This window comes from Zophobas morio, unplaced genomic scaffold (assembly GCF_036711695.1).
Source record: "Zophobas morio isolate AGI-343-1 ecotype UQ-CSIRO unplaced genomic scaffold, CSIRO_AGI_Zmor_V1 ptg000022l, whole genome shotgun sequence".
Lineage (NCBI taxonomy): Eukaryota > Metazoa > Arthropoda > Insecta > Coleoptera > Tenebrionidae > Zophobas > Zophobas morio.
Genome location: NW_026972127.1, coordinates 6,142,297 through 6,165,613, shown reverse-complemented (window position 1 = coordinate 6,165,613; position 23,317 = coordinate 6,142,297). Strand labels below are relative to the sequence as shown.

Genomic DNA, 23,317 nt, shown 5'->3' with positions numbered 1-23,317 from the left:
AACGAAATAACACCAAAAATCTGTCTGACTGCTCACGTACATAATACCCGAAATTAAAGTCCACCAAATTGTAGCTCGAGTTTGTCGACTACGACCCATAATATATGTTAATGACAAACTCATTGCATCTCGTTATGTCAGAACATTTTCACCTGTCAACAGGTGGTTGCGTTTAATTACCCCAAACGATGTTCTTGACACATTAAACCGACAAACTCCAGCAGCGGTTATACCGCTCTAATTTTAAATAACTCAATTCGGCATAATTACTCCATCTCTCACGATAAGCGCACAAAATGCACGCCAAAAATGGTGGATGCGCCGGAACAATTGACAATCGAGTCGTCTCGCACTGCCGGAAGTGAAACTACGCCGTGTCTCTGATTGTCAATGCAGAACAAAACCAGATCGTAACACGTGATAAAGTGCATAATAGCACGTGCGTTATTATTTTGCAAGCGTGGAGTAATTAAGCGATTTGAAAGTGAAACTTTCGTTCTCTGTGCTCGCCATTCGAATGAATTTTTGTCGTCTTGTTCGCAGCACGGAAATGAGGGAGCGAGAACTGTGGAGTGTCGGTTCTGGCACGTTCTTCAGCCACTCGGAGGACATGGAAAGTGGACTGCATTCGCTGTCCATTCAGAGGTTGGACGCGCTTATTTATACAAGAGGTGAGTAAGAAACTGTAGTTTGAGAGGCGGCGTGTGTCCATTGGACGGTAGATGGCGGTAGACGTAGCGGTTTTCGGAGGATACTTGATGGGTGGAAAATCTTGCGGGAATGTAAAATGTCATAGTGGTAAACTTTAGTTAATGTCAATTTTCGTGCCATTTTAACTGAAATTTGACGGAGATTTCTCGTTTATGTATGTAATAGTGCTCCACAAAATTGTTGTCTTCTCTATTTCGTATTTTTTAGTATAGTATCTTAACTCTTTTTCATATTCTTGAAAGTTGACTGGTAATTCTGTTTTTTTTTTTTCAAAAACACGGTTCAAAAGGTGTATAATTAATTAAAAGAAGAAAAAGAATAATTATGACTTTAGTAGTGTTTGTACATAGATTATTCCATGAGCGCCTACGAACTCAAGTTTAATTTTATTATTAACATGGTGTACATATCTATTAACACCCTAATTCCAAACTGAACTTTAAAAAATATCGATACATTAGCTGTGATTTTCCCAATGAATGGACCATTCAAAATTCAGAAACCTGCGAAGACTTTCTTGAGAGGATTGTCGTTGCGGAATTTCGAATTAGTAAAGAGTACAAATGTATGGCGTAAAATAAGGTACAAAAATGAAATTATGATAATAAAAACGATATGTTTAAAAATTCGAGAATCGAGGATCGACTACATTTTTGTGTTTTTTGCGCTAAATAGGAACAGTATTAATTTTTATTTCTAGTATTACCTAGAGAAAGTAGATTTTTTATAAACGGGCATGAAGGTACTGTCAGCGACATTTTTATATCTGAAATAGTCACAATTTCTCCTTAAAATTTAGTTTCTTTGACAAATAACTTTGAAATTTTGAAGTGGTGCTCATTCGTGCACCACTGACCATCTAATATAAAGATGTACAATGGCAATAGTATTTGAAATTAATTTTTATTAAAAATATTGAAGGACAAAAACTAAGGTGTGATATTATCTTACAATATTAACAAAAAGATTGGCCTAAGGTTATTTAGGCAGAAATTCTTTCGCCCCTGAAGTCCAACTTTTCGAAAAATTATAAAATTTAATTTTACGAAATTTTATTTATATTATGATAACTCCTAGAAGTTAAAAAAATATGGATAAACCAATCATAGTGTAAGAAAAAAAAAAGGTCGAAGGACGAAATGTTATTATTTACACAATTTGGATTTTCTTTGTGAAAATCTAAATGCCTAAGGTAAAATCTATACAAGAAGTTTATTGATAGGTACACTTCAAAGAATGGTTCAAAGATTGATGAACGTAATTGTCCTGATTTCGTAAGCTCTCTAATCTTCGCGTCTCGGGTGGCGGGGATTGCGACTTCCTGTGTGATTCGCTCGCCATAGAAGGAACTACGTCACTCGACGTAATCGCGGCAGTGCAGCCCTTAAATAGCGGTTGTCCCTGCTACCCTGGGCTATGGTAGTGATGACAGTCAATGAGCGCGCTTTATGGTGGTCGGTTGTTGTCCCTTGGCCCCTCGTAGTCCCTGAAATAGAGTCCAACAAATTCAACTTATCCGAAAAACGATAAAATTCGTTTTTGTGAAATTTTATTTATTTACTGATAACTCCTGTAAGCTAAAAAATACAGTAAGACTAATCACAGTGTAAGGAAAAAAAAAATAGTGTTCCTTGAGGGATCGAGCACGCGACCTCCGCGTTCTTACCGTAATTGGTCTGGCGCTCTCACCACTAAGCCATTAAACCGTTACTACTACGTTGTTAGTTATATAATTTGCATTTTAGGTAAAGTAAAAATTTAGGGCAGATGCATAAATCACAAATACTGGAGTATGTTAAAATTGAAGTAACATTTATTACGAAAAATTTTGCGATGATGTCACCAAATTGTTGGTGTGGTGGATTAGATAAATTTTGGTCAGCATTCTACTATCTACATTATATTCCTAACATTCGTGTAAAATTTGACAACAATCGGAGATTATCTGTACAATATAAATTGATGGAAATGATGGGCGAACGGAAACCGGGATCTATTTTTTCATACTTTAGCGGTCGTGAAATATCAAGAGCACATGCAAGTAGCCATTCTCCAGGACGAGGTCAATATATTAGAATTCTTTGGGGATTTTTGGGCAACTTTTTTGAAAAGTTGCTGCTAAGATAAGACTGATTTCGGCAAAAGAGAAGGCGGATGGGCGGGGCTAATACCTACAAGACAAAACTAATTTTGGGAAATGACATACCGTCTAAGAAAAGAGAGGGTGGGTGGGCGGGACTAGTAGCTGCTAAGATAAAACTGATTTTGGCAGATGACATAGCTTCCATAAAAAGAAAGGGTGGGTGGGCGGGGCTAGTACCTGCTATATATAATAAGAGTGATTTTGGCAAATGAAATACCCTCGAAGATAAGAGAAGGCGGATGGGCGGGGCTAATATTGTGTGGAAAGAATTTAAAAGTGCTTTGGGGCCTCTAGTGTCTTTTCTAATAATAATTTAATTACATTTTTTAGAGGATACGTCATTGCTAAAATCTGTCTTAACAGGTACTAGCAGCACTCACTCCTCTCTATTTTCTTCTCATTTGCCAACATGTTTTCCAGTTTTCCCAAATGGTTTGAGGAGCTGTCAAGAATAATATTTTTACAAAAATCCTCAAAAAATTCTAGTAAATATATATTATTAATATTATTAATATTATTGTTCTAGTATATTCTAGCAGGTACTAGCCCCACCTACCCGCCCTCTCTTTTCTTACAGGATATCTCATTTGCCAAAATCAGTCTTATAACAGCAGGCATCATCCCCGCCCACCCACCCTTTCCTTTTTTGGAAGCTATGCTATCTGCCAAAATCAATTTTATCTTAGCAGCTACTAGCCCCACCCACCCTCTCTTTTCTTAAAGAGAATCTCATTTGCCAAAATCAGTTTTATTTTGGCAGCTACTAGCTTAATACTTTTTTAGACCACTTTTGGAAATTGAAAATTCCATGATTTGACAGATTACCTATGTTACTTCCCAAGCGTAAACGAAGAAAGTATTGTAATCGTGTCTGTCGGCCGATTCTATACTTTTACGTTTTCTCCACCTTTCATGACCCCTAGAAAAGAAATAGTTCTTCGTTTTCCGTCTGTCTGTCTGTCTGCCGTCACGGATTTTGATTAAACAAATAATTTCCGAAAGTACTGAGCCCAATGTTGTCAATTTTTGTATTTATATTAGGAATATCATGTAGATGATAAAACGCTAACTACAATTTGTCTAATCATCCCCACAAATAATGTGATGCCGTCACTTCAAAGTTGTACATAATAAATGGGTTTTAAATTGTGTAAAATAACATGGTCCTACACATTTAGTTTATGACTTCGTGTTGAGTTTTTACCCGAAAAGTCCAGATTTTTCGAAAAAAAAATCAAAGTTATAAAACATTTTACAATTTAATCTTGAATCTGCAAAACCGAATGCTTTAAAATCTTGCAGATGTTTCAAAAAGTTATGATAGGCATGATAAATTTTTAATCAAACTTACTTATTCCCTCCAAAAAACTGATGACGTGAGCTCAAAATTTTGCCGAATAAATCCTATCTCAAATGTAGAAAATATGATTCTGGACTTGTGATTTATCATTCTATTCACACTTTTTGGATTGGCTTATACAGGGTGACTCAAAAAAATTAATAGATGCGTAAATTTATTTTATTGATTTAATCAGGAACTACAAAATCCCATGCTTTGAAATCTTGGAGATGTTTTAAAGTTATCATAAGCATGGTAAATTTTTGATCAAAATGTATTTGCCCATCCCCCCCCTAAAAAATTGATGACGTCACTTCAAAATTTTGCTGAACAAATCCTATCTTAATTATTAATGTTGAAAGTATGTTGAGTCTATACTTGTGATTTATCACTGCATTAAGATTTTTTAGATTTGCTTATACAGGGTGTCTTAACAAAAATTAATGACTGAGTTAAATTATTTTATTGTTTAAATCAAGAATTGCAAAACTGAATTCGAAATCTTGCAGACGTTTTGAAGTTATTGTAAGCATGGTAATTTTTGAATCAAAATGAATCTGTTTATGAACCCCAAAAAATTGATTATGTCATCTCAAAATTTTACTTAATACTTAATAGTTTTGATCCTCTGTTTTGAGGATCAAATCAAACTAATTTCTACGTGTTTATTCGAAAAATGATAAAATTCGATTTTGCGGAATTTTATTCATTGAAAACTCCTATAGTTAAAAAATATAGCAAGACTAATCATGGTGCTCTGGCGCTTCCGACGCTAAACCATTCGACCGTTACTACTACGTTGTTATATAATTTGGATTTTTGCTATAGTAAAACTTAAGGCGGATTCATAAACCACAAATACTGGGGTATGTTATTTTATAAAATTGAAGTAGCATTTACTACTAAGAATTTTGAGATTTGCCCAATATAAATTGATGCAGTTGATAGGCGGACGGAAACTTGGACCTATTTTTTTCCTACTTTAAGGGTTATGAAACGTTGAGAAAACATGTAAGTAGCCATTCTCCGGATGGACTCTGTTACACTACTTTTTTAGATTTCGCTCGGGACCATTAAAAAATTTCAATTTCAAAAACGTTGTCTAAAAATTATGAAAAAATTCAGGGACGTAGATCTCGACACGCTAATTCCAAAAGTATAGCATGTTGATGGTCACGAAGCAACATTTTCGAAAAAATCGCTGCGAAATGCGAATTTTTGGAAATTGCAAAAATTTCGATATTTCAACGGTCGATTCTGGAAAAACGGTTTCAGGTATTGAAAAACTGAGGCCGGATTTGGGTTTTCGAGTTCGAAATCTACAAGAAAATGTATTTCGTTGAGTTTCGAAAATGTCAAAATTTTTGCGAAATTTGAAGAAGGGGGGACCATTAAAAAATTTCAATTTTAAAAAAGTTGTTTAAAAATTATGAAAAAATTCAGGGATGTAGATCTCTACACGCAGATTCCAAAAATATAGCATGTTGATGGTCACGAAGCAACATTTTCGAAAAAATCGCTGCGAAATTCGAATTTTTTAAAATTTCAAAAATTTCGATATTTCAACGGTCGATTCTGGAAAAACGGTTGCAGGTATCAAAAAACCGAGGCCGGATTTGAGTTCTAGAGCTCGAAATCTACAAGAAAATGTATTTAGTTGAGTTTCGAAAATGTCAAAATTTTTGCGAAATTTGAAGAAGGGGGGACCATTAAAAAATTTCAATTTTAAAAAAGTTGTTTAAAAATTATGAAAAAATTCAGGGACGTAGATCTCGACATGCGGATTCCAAAAATATAGCATGTTGATTGTCACTAAGCAACATTTTCGAAAAAATCGCTGTGAAATGCGAATTTTTGAAAATTTCAAAAATTTCGATATTTCAACTGTCGATTCGGGAAAAACGGTTTCAGGTATCAAAAAACCGAGGCTGGATTTGAGTTTTCGAGTTCGAAATCTACAAGAAAATGTATTTAGTTGAGTTTCGAAAATGTCATAATTTTTGCATTAAAAAATTTCAATTTTAAAAAAGTTGTTTAAAAATTATGAAAAATTTCAGGGACGTACTTCTCGACACGCAGATTCCAAAAATATAGCATGTTGGCTGTCACGAAGCAACATTTTCGAAAAAATCGCTGAGAAATGCGAATTTTTGAAAATTTCAAGAATTTCGATACTTTAACGATTGATTCTGAAAAAACGGTTGCATGTATCAAAAAACCTAGGCCGGATTTGAGTTTTCGAGTTCGAAATCTACGAGAAAATGTCTTTAGTTAAGTTTCGAAAATGTCAAAATTTGGCCGAAATTTGAAGAACGGGGGACCATTGGAAAAATTTCACTAAAAAAAAAGTTGTCTAAAAATTCTGAAAAAATTAATGGATGTAGATCCCGATTCGCTGATTCCAAACAAATAGAAAGTTTATGGTCACGGAGCAAAATATTCGCTAGAATCGGTATGAAATGCGAATTTTTGAAAATTTCTAAAAATTTCGATATTTCAACGGTCGATTCTGGAAAAACGGTTGCAGTTATCAAAGAAACGAGCCCGGAAGTGAGTTCTACAACTCGAAATGTATAAGAAAATGTGTTTAGTTGAGTTTCGAAAATGTCATAATTTTTTCGAAGTTTGAGGAAGGGGGGACCATTAAAAAATTTCAATTTTAAAAAAGTTGTTTAAAAATTATGAAAAAATTCAGGAACGTAGATCTCTACACGCAGATTCCAAAAATATAGCATGTTGATGGTCACGAAGCAACATTTTCGAAAAAATCGCTGCGAAATACGAATTTTTGAAAATTTCAAAAATTTCGACATTTCAACGGTCGATTCTGGAAAAACGATTTCAGATATCAAAAAACCGAGGCCGGATTTGAGTTTTCGAGTTCGAAATCTACAAGAAAATGTATTTAGTTGAGTTTCGAAAATGTCATAATGTTTGCGAAATTTGAAGAAGGGGGGGGCCGTTAAAAAATTTCAATTTTAAAAAAGTTGTTTAAAAATTATGAAAAAATTCAGGGACGTAAATCTCGACACGCAGATTCCAAAAATATAGCATGTTGATGGTCACGAAGGAACATTTTCGAAAAAATCGCTGCGAAATGCGAATTTTTGAAAATTTCAAAAATTTTGATATTTCAATGTCGATTCTGGAAAAACGGTTTCAGGTATCAAAAAACCGAGGCCGGATTTGAGTTTTCGAGTTCGAAATCTACAATAGAATGTATTTAGTTGAGTTTCGAAAATGTCAAGGGGTACGTAGTAGTTGTTATATAATTTGGATTTTTGGTATAGTCAAACTTAAGACGGATTGATAAACCACAAATACTGGAGTATATTATTTTATAAAATTGAAGTAGCATTTACTACTAAAAATTTTGAGATCTGCCCAATACAAATTGATGCAGATGATAGGCGGACGGAAACTTGAACCTATTTTTTTCCCACTTTAAGGATTATGAAACGTCGAGAAAACATGTAAGTAGTCATTCTCCGGATGGACTTTGTTACATTACTTTTTTAGATTTCGCTGGGGAAGTAAAATTCTATGATTTTACAGACCACTTATGCTACTGTGCCATCATTTTTTTTCTGATTCAGAGTGGGTTGCGATATAAACTTTGCATTAGCATTATTGACCTGAAAATCATGAAATATCCTCAAAGTGTTTTTGTAGCAAATTAAAAAAGTTCGGATTAAATTGACGTTGAAATTTTGTGAATTTTATCTTCTGTTAACAAATGCTAATCAAAACCTAATTTTTTTAAGCTTTTTCAATGTTTTGCTGTGTGATAGATAGGCAACCAATAACACAACTCGAATAATAAATTACTACCTATCTCAAAGAAGCGATTTTTCAAAACTGACATTGTTTTCGGTATTTTGTGACCACCTGTATTATTGGAATTAGATCGTCTTCTAGAAATTTCTTTAATATCTCGTAGCAGCGTTGTAAAGCGATAATTAAATTTTTTATAAAATAAAAAAAAAACAGTGTCTAAGAACAACAGTTTTAGACCTTTCAATTAAATATTTTTAACACGGCGTTAAAGTACCGACTCTACGCCAATCAGACGTCGCTAAACGTGAATTTCAGTTAAAATATTCTATAAAGTGACTTTTAATGTTGTTAAGTTAACTTAATTAATTCCCGAGCTTAAGTCTCGTCATGTTAAGTCATATCAGATTAGGTTAGGTCAGGTTTTGTAATCCTAGAACAATTTGACAACTGCATAATTTGATGTTTCCTCGGGTTTTCATCGCTCCTAAAATATGAAAAAGTAGGTTCGCGTTTTCATCTGTTTATCGACTGTTATTAACCAGAAAGTATTGGACTGATGATTGTGAAGCTTTTGATTTGTTTCAAGAATGTCATGTAGATGGTAAAATATTAATTAAAATTTGTTTCATTGTTCCCACCCAAAATTTGAAGACGTCATCTCAAAATTTAATAAATAATTCATATCAAAAAAGTGCTCACTTATAGTTTATTAATTAGGAGTATTATTTTTTGGACATAATGTAGATTTTATGGAAAAAATGGTAATTGTACAAGAAAATTCTATAATTTAACATAGACACGTTGCTGCTGATTAATAATTAAATAACTTAAAATTTAACTTTAATTTTGTCTTAGTTAATACATATTTTTACATAGAATTTTTTTCAGTTTTTGATAATATCCATTTTCGTAAAAGAAAATAACTTTATACACTATAAAAACCAACTGTGGACGTTACAATCCGTAAAGAATACAACACATCCCATGAAAAACGTTTCCGACCTTAAAAGACGGTCCCTCGTGCTTAACATCCCCGAATACGCTCGTGTGATTATCGTTCCATAACACTCCGTTTACTCCTCGATCTTCCACTTCGGAAATAAGCAAAGAGAAAACCCTTTCCTATTTTAAAAGCCCCTTTGTAATTGGCCGGTTTATTACGGCGAAATTGGGCACGCCGGCTAGATAGGGGTCATTAGCGTTATTCCGGAGCGACGACATTTCCTCATTCACATTCCGGCTGTTGATGGTATGTTAAGTCTGGACGGATAAGCGGATAAGCTTCTTACGTGGTCCTGAAAACTTGCCACGTAGACAACATGGGTGTTTGCGATGCTGAAGCTGGCTCGGAATGCGGCATCAGCAGTTTTTCCGCGGATTTCTCTTCGATTCCTGCTGGGTTATTTGACATAAATATACCCCGTGCGACTTAAGTGCCATCCACGACGGACAGGAGGTGTCGGCGTTTACACGAGGTGGACGTTTTCGAGCGGAAAGTGTGGCTCCAGGAAGTCATTAGCGCTGATAATGATTACCGGAGTCAATAAATTTACATAGTGTGGACTAATGATTACATAATTTAGATACATGTGCACTGGCCTTAACATTCTTTTCGTGTAATTGTGCGATAATTTGTCCAATTTAGCTAGTTTTTGTGCAGTCGTCTAAGACTTGTAGGCGGCGCGTTTTTTTAAATTCTTGTTAAATCGATTTGACATATATTTCGACGCGGAAAAACAGTAACTTACAATTATTATAATGTGGTTTTTACTGCGCTGTTCTATATTAGTTTCTCGGGGTAAACTAACATTAAAAAGTTTTAATCGGGGAACAGCGAGAATATAAGCAGATTTATTCAAATTCTTCCTAGGTTGTTTTCGTTGTACATTTTCCGCAACAGTAAAACTTAATCTCGTACTTTCGGGATACATTATTTAATACTTACTTTAAAATTATCAAATTTGTAGACACAATAGCTTGAAAATTACAGTGACTATAATAATTATGTATTGAAGTCTAATTCCGGGCGGCAAAAAATTCAGAATTTTACAAAATACTTTAATTAGTTGTTAATCTCTTCAGGTAATTAGAAAACTGTGCAAATTAGCCGAATTAACATCTGACATAGAAAAATAAGCTTTGTCTCTTCCCCAGCGGTATTTTTTAATTACAACTGCTTGTTCTCACCGAATTATCCTTGCATTCTTTGCATAATAATTTTCGTCTAAGTCGAGGTCAGGGCTGAATTTAGACAACTTTATCATATTTTTATGCAATATGTGAGAGGAGCGTGCCTTTCAATTGTTTTTGCAATGTAAGAAGCCAGACACAGTCACGATCCGTTCTCAAGGAAGTCTTGAACAATGGTTGACGTTCACTTTAACGACAGAATCGTTTTTCGGGTGGATTGTTTCGGTGTCAAAATATCTTTTGTGTGTCAGGGGTTACACAAAGCCTCTATAAATAACCATGCGGTCGAGTCACCAATGGACATTTGCATTGTCTGAGTTTGGACGCTTATCTTTACTTTTTAGTAAGGCTCGGATTATTGCAAAATGTATAAATTGTAAAACATGAATATTTAACGAAATGAATGTTTTAAAGCATGTTATAATCTCTTCTGCTTAAAAAATATCGAAAAAGTCGTGTTTTGCATAATTCAACGTTGCTTTTCACACTTGTTGAATATTTGCATACTTGCACATGGTTCGTTCGATTTTCTAAACACAGATTTGCGATTACGTTTAGAAAACTTTATGGCTGTCGGTAGTTCGAAATGCTAGAGAATAATAGTTCGTTCAATATTTCTAAAGCAGATTGTATTTTTTTGTTCTATTGTTAGTTTTGTCAAGTTTTAATGTAATTGGTTCAGTAGTTTTGAAATTTTCGGCTAACGGACGAAAATGGGAAACTTGCATTCCGTTTAGTAGTTTTTTTTTTGCAGTAATATCATATGCAAAATTTTGATGCAAGTTTATAAATACATATATATGCGCATATTTTAAACATACTCCAATGCATATAAATTGGGTCTTTATCAAATTCATCAAATAATTTAATAAGTTCGTTGTGACTATAGTTATGGCAATATGATAAAACTCACACCTACTTTACACGAATCATTAATTACGTTATATCCAGGATAATTACAAGTATATACAGGTTGTCCCAGATAAAGCTCTGCGACCTCTTGTGAACGGAAAGAAATATTGAAATTCTGTAAACGCCATTATTTTTATCTTGATGAGGGAAGCTTAATTTAGTACAATGCATTTTTGAAATTTCAACATCGTATACTTCTTTTTAACGGATATTGTTACATCGTCAATTTATTCATTTTATTTTTCCAGCTGACATCAATTTTCAAACATATATCATAGGCTGTTTACTAAAAATTGGGCAAAATTTCAGGGGGTTATTCCTTGGGTTATTTTAAGATTTTTTTGTCCTTGGATGATTTAAAATGACTATACCATCAACTAAAATGCAGGCATCCAATCTTCTCTTCATTCACCGCCGACTTTTTCAAAAATACCTGGCTTGTTTCTCCAATATCCGATTTTTCAAATCTTTATTTTTTAATGGAGTATAATAGAAATCCAAGGTATTTAATTCTGGTGATCAAGTAGTTTAATCGCTCCGTATCTTCGAGTGTTTTTTCGAAAATCACAATCATACAAAAAAAATCTTACAATAAACCAAAAGATACTCCCCTTAATATTTGCCCCAAGTTTAGTAAACACCCTGTATATATTTGTTGACAACAATTCTATTTATTTTGTTCATACAATTTTTCGTTTGATCTGGAAGAAGTACTTGTATGAATTGTATTCGCTTTCCTCGTGTATCCTTTTGTCCACTTTTCATCATAATTTTGAAATACACTGTGGAAACGAAATAAGAAAATGAAATATTTTGGCGTAGGAATTCATTTTGTGGTTTATTTTATTTATTAATTCTTTTTAATGTATGATTTGGGACAAAAAGGGATCAAACAGTACATGTACCGACCATAGTGGCAAAAAAAAAATGTCTATTAGTTTCATTAACATTCCACGAAAAAATTTTGAACACAAACATTCTTTTTATCTGAGAATATTCCAATATTGTTGAGAAACAATGTCCAGTGTTTTGGGCAATTTTTTTCCGGTGTTGCAGGTGTGCGTAATGTGTAAAAAATTCGAAATCTCAAGTTTCGAAATTATTTTTTGTTAATTTTCTACTTTTATTTAGATGATCATTGTCTTTGCAATAGCAATAACAAAAAATGTGTTTTCTTTAGGTATATCCTTGAAAGAAAGACAAAACATTTTTAAATTTGATACAAATAACTGTTGATGATGATAATTTATACAATAATTTTTTGGTCACTTGCGCGCCGCGGTTAGTTTATCCTATATCTAATCCCCAAAAAGGACATAGGACACTTGAGAGCAAATAGAGGATTATGAGGGTTGTTATGTCATTGTCTATTTGAAATAACCTCTGTAAAATAAAAACCGTACGGACAATGTAATATATATTTAAAGCACTTAACTAACGGGATAAAATGTCCTGAAGTACTAATTAATAGTAATCTAAAACTCAAGTTTTTATTTATGTTTATATTGTGTATACATTAAAAGAATGTCACGTAGAAAGTAGTTTGATTTGAATGCGCTTGTCTTCTCAATACAGAGGACCAAAATTAGGAATTAAATCACAGCCGAACAAAATGTTCTGAATATTATAATACATATATTAGAATATCTTAATTTGAACAATAAAAAGTTTCTTATGACGCTATAGACATAGATAATACACAATACGAGAGAAAAAGAGAGAAAAAAAAGAAACAAAACCGGAAGGTCAAGTTTGGCCTCGAACCCGGAACCTCCGGTCCGAATTCCGCTCTCTTATCGACTAGATCACGACCGGGAAATCTTGCGCTCATGGTAAACTGTTATTATACCGTGCAATATGTTAACATTTTGGTTAGCATTTAACCATCTACATGACATTTCTAATATACGTACAAAATTTGATAACAATCGGTTCAGCAGTTTCTGAGATTACGTGCCTAATAAAAATGGATACAAACACCAGACAGACAGACGGAAACGGGAGACTGCTTTTTTCGTACTATAGGGGTTATGAAACGTCGAGGAAATATAAAAGCGGCCATTCGTCCGATCGACCCGATGTCTATACTTCCTTAGTTTACGCTCGGTAAGCAAAAATAAGTAATTCTTCAACTAACAGTTTTATTTTTTATAAGATGAAGCTATTGGTAGAAAATTTAAAACGAATAAATAAATATTTTCGGATATATAGATATACGTATTTGATTATTAATAAATACGTGTATGATTGTTGAAAGTTATATTATTTCTCCGAGAACTTACTTATTTTATGTGACTAACACCCACGTAAACTACTACAATAAGCAACAATAATTGTGTAGGGTATCAACCCTTAAAATTACATACAAATTTTTCTGTCGCTTACCCCTCAGCTAGTTTGGACGCAACTGTGCGGTGGTATTAGGATCACCGACCGTGGCGCGCAACTGACCCATACATCTAACGACCAGAAACCAAGAAAACCTAGGGATTTTTTATGTTTATCGATATCGGTTGGTAGATTTTGCAATTCTGCCACTTAGAACTGGCATGTTTCTGCCATAAATCAAAATTTTTGTAAGTTTTGAACTACAATACCTAATTTAGGGTTAAAGTTAGGTCAAAATACATACACCTTATTTTAAGAATAAATGAAGTAAATAATGGGTGGAATCTAAAAAAATCTTGTAAATGCGAGAAAAAAAAACTTCGGCACCAAGCGAAATTCAAACTCGCAGTTCTCGGTCCTATGAATTGAGCTATAATGTTCATACTCTTTCGTTTCCAACAATCAATACACTCAAAAAATACAATTAAAAACAATTTTATTTATATAAAAATCAGCAGAAGATGCTTTTGCGATACTCGTCATTTGCAAGTCTCGCTTATCGGCTCGGCCAGACAAATTTGCAGAATACGAAAATGAAGGTTGCCCACTTCCACCAACCACACAAAAACTGTGAAATTTCAGGAATACTTTTAACTTTATCAATAACAACGCTGAAAAAAGGAGTATGTTCATTCTTTTCAATCAGTTGATGACGTTATTTAATAATTTCATAATCAAATTTTGCTCCGAGTGTGCACCACGACACGCTTCGTTCTATTGTCCTGACTTGGCCTGACCTGACCTAACCTAACATAACCTGACCTAACCTGACCTGACCCGACCCGACCCGACCCGATCCGACCCGACCCGCCCTGACTTGACCTATACTTAAATCATTTCTTATAGGGTTGTAAGTTTTTTTTTTTATTGTTCCCATTCGTTGGAAGAAATAATTTTTTATACAGTTAATTATATACAGAGTGTTATTGAAAGGTACGTACAAAATAAAATCGGCAATTGGTTTCGAAGTATGGGTGCTAAAAGTAAAAACAAGTTCAGGTAAAAGTGTTCTCCTTTTAGAGACCCAAATTATTAAAATTTATGTCCAAATTCGTTGTACGCCCCTGATAAAAAGGTCATCTTTCATTTCTATAGCAACAAAAGGGTCTCTTATTTTTTATTATTGTTACAGTTGCTAGGATTTACTAAAATAAATTGATTTTACCTATTTATCCTTCAGTAGCGTCTAAAATGGTTGGATAAAGGTTAATTTTCCCCTAAAAATTTTGATAACACAAAATAAGTTTTTCAGACTTCTTAGACTCCGCGAAGAACTGTCAATTTTGTTGTACGTACCTTTCGATAACACCCTGTATATATATATATACCATATACTGTCAAATGTCTTCCAAGAAATTGCTTTAAAAGTAGAATTAAAACAATGCTGCAATCACATAGTTTTTACTGTATTAGCGAGTTTATAGAATTTTGTGCTAACGGAAATTGAATCACATTTTAAGTTTTGTATTTTATAAGTTATACAATTATATAACTTTCTGACTAGCTTTAATGTACTTGTTTTACATATGAGCAAGAAATTTATTATTATTATTATTATAGTAAGTTGGCCACCAAGTGTACGTCAGCAATATAGTTGAAGCTACTGACGCCATAGCCAACTAGAGCAGAAATTAAAAAAATCACCAGATAGTTTGTTGATGTTGGTTGGAATGGCGAAAGACTAAAGGTTATCATAACGCGTTATATGTATATCTTTACACACTGTTATTAATATGATTATTAATATTTATAATTCTCAGCCCCACAGCATTGCAGACAAATAAATCAGTATTACGCCGCATTTTCCCCTTCAGCATCCGTCGTAATTCTTTCTAATTCAGCACTTTTATCTTGCATGTTGCAATTAAACGAACTCTAAAACTTTCCTTGGCACCGTGCCCGTCCTACAGACAACATAAACGCTTTTAAAATTATGAACACGAACATAAACGTCATACACCAAAAGCCCCCCCACAACTATCCCCTGCACTCCCATTAAAAAACACAAGCATCGTGTTACGCGCAGAAAAGCTTCAAATCTCCTCAGCATAAAAAATTATATTGAGCCAATTAGCATCAACTCTTGTATACGTAATGTGGTTTAATGGGCTCTTGTTTCTCTCCCGGCTGAAATTCGTGCAGTATATAATCATAATCACGCCTCGCAACGACGCCGCCTTCCCACGATAAATACGTCCCATTATTTTCAGGCGCACTTTCCCTACGTCCTTTGTAAGATTTTTCAGATGTTGCTGATTCCGAATTCGGCTCGGAGAGGATGATTCGATGCGTTTTTGACATTTCAATTTCCCGATACCGATGGATCAGACAGATTCTGGGAACATGTCGAAATTAATATTTTCTGTTTGTGGTTGTTTTGGCGGCGCGCCACGTCGATGAAACTTCATAACGACGATGCAAGCAGTTAATTCCGGTTATCGGGATGCAGGCATCAATTCGACGAGGGCTGTAATGTAGTTCGAGCTTCATGATTAAAGCTCGCGGTGAAGAAGTCACGTGCTGGAAAGCTCGATAAATTCCTCATTTGTAAAGTGCATATGGTACTTGAGTTTGGGGGTGGAGTATGAATGGAGGTATTACAAGGTCGTTCGGCCACAGGATTAAGAACTTTGACTGATGCTTGCAAACTTACATGAATGCAGTTCTATTGTTGAAGAAACGCTGATCGATGCGGATTAAATTGCGGAAATCAGATAATTTTTAATAGAGATGTAATCAGCGCTAAATTAAGACCTTGTCCTCGCTTTTTCGTCCGTTATTTTAACTTTTGTGATAACTTTGCAAAAACAAGACACTAAATTATATCCGAAAGTTTGGAATGAACGATTATTATAACGGCAGATAAATTTATAATTTTAGTAAATTACGATGCACCATAATTTCATATTGGGTATAAGATCTCAAGTAACTACTTGAAAAAAAAAATGGAAATCTGAAATTTCTAAAAGTACATTAACACAAAAAAAAAACAATGTAAAATAAGTGTAGTTTTAGCGCTACATCTCTTTTAATTTTTTGCGGAAATACTATTAAGTTCATTTTTTTAACAAAATAGGGGATGTTTACGTACTTTTTATTTTTTTAGTGGCGTAATACTTAATATGATTTTTTTTGATAAAATGTTTTAATATTACATTAAAAACACTTTTTATAAGGTCTAGATTATTATTACCCCACGTGTTCAGGTTTGTAAAACGAGCAGTTTGCTGCGTGTTTTTACAAAGAACGGGGTGACAATGACTTTGTAAAAAAATTTCTGATACTATTTTTTCCACTAAGGAAATTTAATGTTCTTATTTAAAAAAAATCATCAACATACGTAAATGTAGTCATTTTGACAACCTTAGTTGTCACACATTCCAACAAATGTCAAGTTTGACGTTAAACTGAAAAGAAATATAATTTGGATTTTTGTTCTTTCCACCTCTTCGTTCTGGGTGCTTTGAATAGCTGAACAAAATATTAAGAAAGAAACAAAAGGCAAAATATAAGCCCCACCCACCCACCCTACCTCATTTCGGATTTTTTTTTTATTCGTCGTGAGCCAAGACGAATAAAAATATCAAAAAAAAATCCAAAATCTTTATTTCTCCACAAGAAATTACCATGTAAGACATGTTTTTGAGTACCGTGTTCTTCAAAAAGTACTGGGTATATTAAGTAAAAATTAAAGCCAGGTTTAGATCGAGGCGGATGGGTAGGGCTTATCTTTTGGCTTTCTTTTTTACTTAATAATAAGTACATATAGTTTGCTTTAAACAACACGATTACTCAAGAACATATTTCACATAGCACTTTTTCGTAGAAAAACAAGGATTTTACAATTATGCTTCCTCCAGGACTTACGACGGGTAAAAAAAATTATCACGATTGAGATCGGGCGGGTGGGCGGGGTTTATATTATGCCTTGTTTTCTTAATGTACGTAGTCATCAGTTTTAAGTTTTTTTTTGTGAAAAGATGACTACGTATATCAAGAAAACAAAGCCAAAATATAAGCCCCGCCCACCCACCCTACTTCAATTGTGATGATTTTTTTTATTCGTCATGAGTCAAGAGGGCGGAGCTTAATTGCAAAATCTTTATTTCTCTACAAGAAATTATCATGTAAGACATGCTTTTGAGTATCGTGTTGTTAAAAAAATACTAGGTATATTAAGTAAAAATTAAAGCCAGGTTGAGATCAAGGCGGCTGGCTGGGGCTTATCTTTTGTTTTTTTTTTAATTTAATAAGTACATATAGTTTTCTTTGAACAACATGATTAGTCAAGAATATGTTTCACATAGCAATTTCTCGTAGAAAAACAATGATTTTGCAATTAAGCTCCGCCCCACGAGTTACGACCGGTAAAAAAAATCATCACGATTGAGATAGGGCGGGTGGGCGGGGCTTATATTCTGCCTCGTTGTCTTAATGTACGTAGTCATTTGTTTTAAATTTTTGTTTTGTAAAAATGACTACGTATATTAAGAAAAAAATGGCAAAATATAAGCCCCACCCCCCACCCTACCTCAATCCTGATGATTTTTTTTATTCGTCGTGAGCCAGGAGGGCGGAGCTTAATTACAAAATCCTTATTTCTCTACAATAAATTACCATGTAAGACATCTTTTTGAGTATCGTGTTGTTCAAAAAATACTAGGACCCAATTTACAGAAAGCGAAGTTAAAGTTAATTCGCGATTAACTTTTAACCGAAGTTCGTCGCTAGGCAACGTGCAGGTTTTAACCGATCACGGCCTCATATTCCACATTTTAATCCTCTGTTAAACTAATCGAGGATTAAATATTTAATTCGCTGTTCCATAAACCGGCCCTAGATATATTAAGTAAAAATTAAAGCCAGGTTGAGATCGAGACGAATGGGTGGGGCTTATCTTTTGGTTTTCTTTTTACTTAATAAATACATATAGTTTTGTTTGAACACGATTAGTCAAGAATATGTTTTGCATACCAATTTCTCGTAGAAAAACAATGATTTTGCAATTAAGCTCCGCCCCACGAGTTACGACCGGTAAAAAAAATCATCACGATTGAGATAGGGCGGGAAATCATCACGATTGAGATAGGGCGGGTGGGCGGGGCTTATATTCTGCCTCGTTGTCTTAATGTACGTAGTCATCTGTTTTAAATTTTTGTTGTGAAAACATGGCTACGTCTATTAAGGAAAAAACGTACAGTTGTGGTCAATAAAATTGAGAATTGAATTTTTTCACAATTTTTTAAATTTATCATTACTTTTGTTAAGTAGGTAATTATTGGGTTCACACATATATGTCACACCTCATTTGAGCGAAATAGATAAACTATAATCTATTTGTTCGCAAAACTAACGTTTCAAAGTGACCGTTGAATTTTCTAAACTAAAATCTAAAAACCGTTTTAAAACTGTAGAAAAATTACTAAAAATTACTTTTTTTCACATTTTCTATTTTTATTGACCGCAATGGTAAGTTTGCCTATGGGTTTGGCCATAAATTAGGTCAAACTATGAAGTTAGGAATACCAACCACCAACACAGTGCTTTACTTGTGACTCTAATAACACCGAATTAGAAAAAAATTAAATCATTAAATGTGAGGATAAATGAGAAGTATTATATTTTGCATATTTTTAAGAGGATTTATTCGGCAATATTTTGAGATGACGTCATTAATTTTTTGGGGGGGATAAACAGATATATTTTGATGAAAAACTTACCATGTTTACGATAACTTTGAAACGTCTGTAAGATTTCTAAGCATTCGGTTCTGCAGATTCAAAATTAAATTGCAAAATGTTATAGGTACAACTTTGTTTTTTTTTTTTCTAAAAATCTGGACGTCTCGGATAAAAATTCAACACGGATTCATAAACTGGACGTATAGGAGTATTTTATTTTATACAATTTAAAACGGATTTACTATGTACAATTTTGAGGATTAAATTAAAATAATAATTATTTCGTACGTTTTTTTTTAAACACGAAATCTTTTCCCAACAAGAAACTAAAAACATATTAACTACCGTGTTGTTCAACTACAATTATATGTAACTAAAAAAAGTCCCGATCTCAATTATGATGAATTTTTTATTCGTTGTCAGACCAAGGGGCGGAGCGTAATTGCAAAATACATATTTCCCTAGAAAAATTTTGAATATGTTTTAAGTTTCTTCTTGTCAAAAGAAGACTACGTATATTAAGAAGAGAGGGCAAAATATAAGCCCCACCCACCCACCCTATCTCGATTGTAATGAATTTTTTTTATTCTCTATTATTTTACTCTTTCAAGAACATATTTCACATGGTAATTTTTTGTAGAGAAATCAGGTTGTTACAGCTAAACTCCGCTCTCGGCTCACGATGAAGAAAAAAAATCATTACAATTGAGAAAGGGTGGGTGGGCGGGGCATATATTTTGTACACTTTTTCTTAATATAGAAGGTCTTCTTTTCCCATCAAGATACTGAAAACATGTTGAAGTATTGTGTTGTTCACAAAAAACTATATACCAATATTGAGAAGAAAAAAAAAAACAAAGATTAAGCACGACCCACCCGACCCGATCTCAGTTGTGATGAAATTTTCATTCGTCGTTACACCGAGGGGCGGAGCGTAATTGCAAAATGTATATTTCCCTAAGAAAATGTACCGTTTTGAACATGTTTTAAGTTTCTTGTTGTCAAAGGAAGACTACGAATATTAAGAAGAAAAGGCAAAATATAAGCCCCACCCACCCACCCTATCTCAGTTGTAATGAATTTTTTATCCTCAATTATTTTACTCTTTCAAGAACATATTTCACATGGTAATTTTTTGTAGAGAAATGAGGTTTTTGCAGCTAAACTCCGCTCTCGGCTCACGATGAATAAAAAAATCATTACAATTGAGAGGGGGTGGGTGGGCGGGTCATATATTTTATACACTTTCTCTTAATATACAAAGTCTTCTTTTCCCAACAAGAATCTGAAAACATGCTGAACTATTGTGTTGTTCACAAAAAACTATATATATTGAGAGAAAAAAAAAACCACGATTAAGCACGACCCACCCAACCCGTTTTCAATTGTGATGAAATTTTCATTCGTCGTTAGACCGAGGGGCGGAGCTTAATCGCTGGTGGATTTTAAGGTGGAGATGATTAGACAAAGTTTGATTAGACCTATTGTTTTAGACTCTAGGGGGCAGAAAATGTCGAGAAAGTAGTTGTTCGCCAAGTGGATCCTATTACAATACTTTCTTAGCCGATCCTCTATATGGAAAAAGGTTAAAAAAAAAGTCAATAAACTTGGTATAAAAAGCAAACTTACTTAAGGGTGAGTTCGAAATGCGAAAAAGCGAAATTTGAAAATTTAATCAGCCTGTATAAATATGGTGGATTTTAATTTTTTTAAATAGGATCACTTTTTACATAGAATTGTAAATAAATACGTTAAAATGTATTGATCAAACAACCTGTCTTTTTTTATCTATAATTCATGAGGAATGCGTATTTTTCCATCGCCGGACTGTTGGGACACCTGTATCAAAAAAAAATCTAAACATTTTTCTAGCGGTCCGTCAATATTTTCTAAAGCTGACAAAACCACTGTGGTTAATATTGTTTCTCGTGATTACAAAGAACTAATTCAATTCATTTTTCCGAGATAACTTGAAAGTTTCAGAACAATCGGTTCAGTAGTTTCAAACTTTCTTTATATAATGCATTTATGGCTAAAGCACAGACAATAAGACAAAAAAAGAAAATTGCTTTCACGTGTGCTACGATCTGCGGAACGTCAACAAACTCCGAAATCAGACAAATAAAAACCGCTTTGACGACGCTAACTTTGAAAAAACTGTCGACTTCGGCAGTAAAAATACAAAATGCCGTCCAAAATCGCCAGGCAGGTTAGTTTTTAACCGGCGCATAAAAAGTGTTAATGCCCCCGGGAATCGTCGAAAAACGAGCGAAGTTCGACGTCGAAATTCCGTTTCTGACGCATAATGATAATGACTGCCCTTACCCCGTCTATAATAATGCAAGAGGGTCGTAACCCCAATTCCGTTCCGAGTCGCTGCCTTCGTCCGGAGCTTTTTCATGGCTTCACCTGTGCGTGCGGAGTTGTTTGCTCTTTGCCGATGCTATTTTTAGGGTGGCGTTCTAAGAAAATAATAGTTGAGTAGACTCGGATTTACACAAGGCCATGTTCTGGATTTATCATTCGCACGTGGCGAAATAAAATTTTCACGCATAACATCGATTCGATTCCACTTAGCTCCCTCGAAAACGAGATTATCTTGAAAAAACGGCCGACGCCGAAGTACATGCTGGGCATAATTGAGTATTAAAAGGTTATGCAAAGGACATGATCGATCGGCGTGGCTAAAAATATGATGAGATTTTCAGATAAGGGAGAAATTACTTAGTGCGGTCACGGAGAAAGTTATCTGCTGACGGGGAGGGGATTTTGCTGACCGCTGTGCCGGAGATGGGGGAAGAGAGTGAATTTTTTTTTGAGCAAAATTGAATATTTTTAGGGTTGAGATTCGCGTGGGGGTTGGACGCAGGGGTCTTCGGAAATGTAGGGAAATTGCAGGCAGCGACGTCCGTGAAACAGTCGTTGGAGAAATGATTACGCGTTTTTGGAGAATAAATCAAAAATTAAGTTGAATTTTGACTTTAAGGCCAAAATTTGTACAGTTTTGCTCTCGAAAAGTTTTTCTGGCAAATTACTATCACAAAAGTTTTAAAACTTAGGTTTATTTTGGAAAAATTTTGAAATATTTTCAAAAATAAAATTCAAAAATCTAACATTTTAAAATTTATTTTAATTAAATGTGGTAAACTTTTTTTTTGTTAATTTAATTAAACAATGTGCTGAGAGTTGTATGACGAATTTTGCAGACCGAGCCACCTCGACAACTGGGGTTTCAATTCTTTTTGCCCCCAGTTCGCCTCTGCCTCTCATCGATTCGTGTTTTATTGGGGGATGACACCTGATTCCTAATTTTTTTCCAACGGAAAGAATAACATCCCCTATTTCGTATAAAATGACCGCTTTATCATTCCAAATGGATTGCGAGGACCGTGTCAGCTCGTATAAAGTGCAGTATTTCCTGCTTCATAACAATAAAAATTTTATGTCGCCGTTATTAAAGGACATAATGGACACATTCGAGTGGGTCCATTAATTGTGGATTGTAGCAGTTATGCGTTAGTGTTACATCAAGTCTTTTAGTGCGTTCCGATACACAAGCATTTAAAATAAAACACTCCGGAGAAGATTCGATTTCAGTTGCGCTGTTAATCTTATAAAATTCCGCCGAGAATTTAAGAAAAGCATTATTTATTTTTTTACAGCTCAGAAATGCGACTGCTGCTTTTAAACGCGACGTCTGAAAATCGATGGAAAAGTAAATTTTAAATCTTAATGGGACGCAGCATTAAGTGGAAGAGCGGAACATCTACGTTTTATGGCTTGGCGAGTGCGTATTTCTTGATAGATATTTTATAGGTTTTTATACGAGTTTTGAGATGATTTTTTAATCTGTCAGTTTTGGTAGGTTTTATGGTGATGTCATGATGATGCAAATGCTTTATTTTGATTTCTTGTGACGCAAGTGGGGCTTGATTATCATTTATCTGTTACTTAATCGCACCATTAACAACCCTTAACACATTTTAGTCAACGGCAGATTTTCACCGTTACAAGTAGACATGTATGTGTTTTAATGTGACTGGAAGTGGTAAAAACTCCACCCACTTTCATCTTGAGGCAATTTCCCTCTTTCTGTTTCCTCCAAAAAAAGCCATAAACAAGTAGTCCTCTTGTACTCCGGCAAGATCCTTATTTATTGTAAAGAATACTTCTCCG

At 34.2% G+C, this 23,317-nt stretch overlaps 1 protein-coding gene across 1 annotated transcript in view; it reads left to right on the top strand.

Annotated features, from left to right (window-relative positions):
* LOC135133459 (pleckstrin homology domain-containing family G member 5-like) overlaps positions 1-23,317 on the top strand; it is a 224,982-nt gene that overhangs the window by 15,319 nt on the left and 186,346 nt on the right. The window contains exon 2 of the mRNA XM_064061859.1: positions 544-671. Within this exon, the coding sequence (XP_063917929.1) occupies positions 544-671 (128 nt within the window). The remainder of the gene's footprint in view (positions 1-543; positions 672-23,317) is intronic.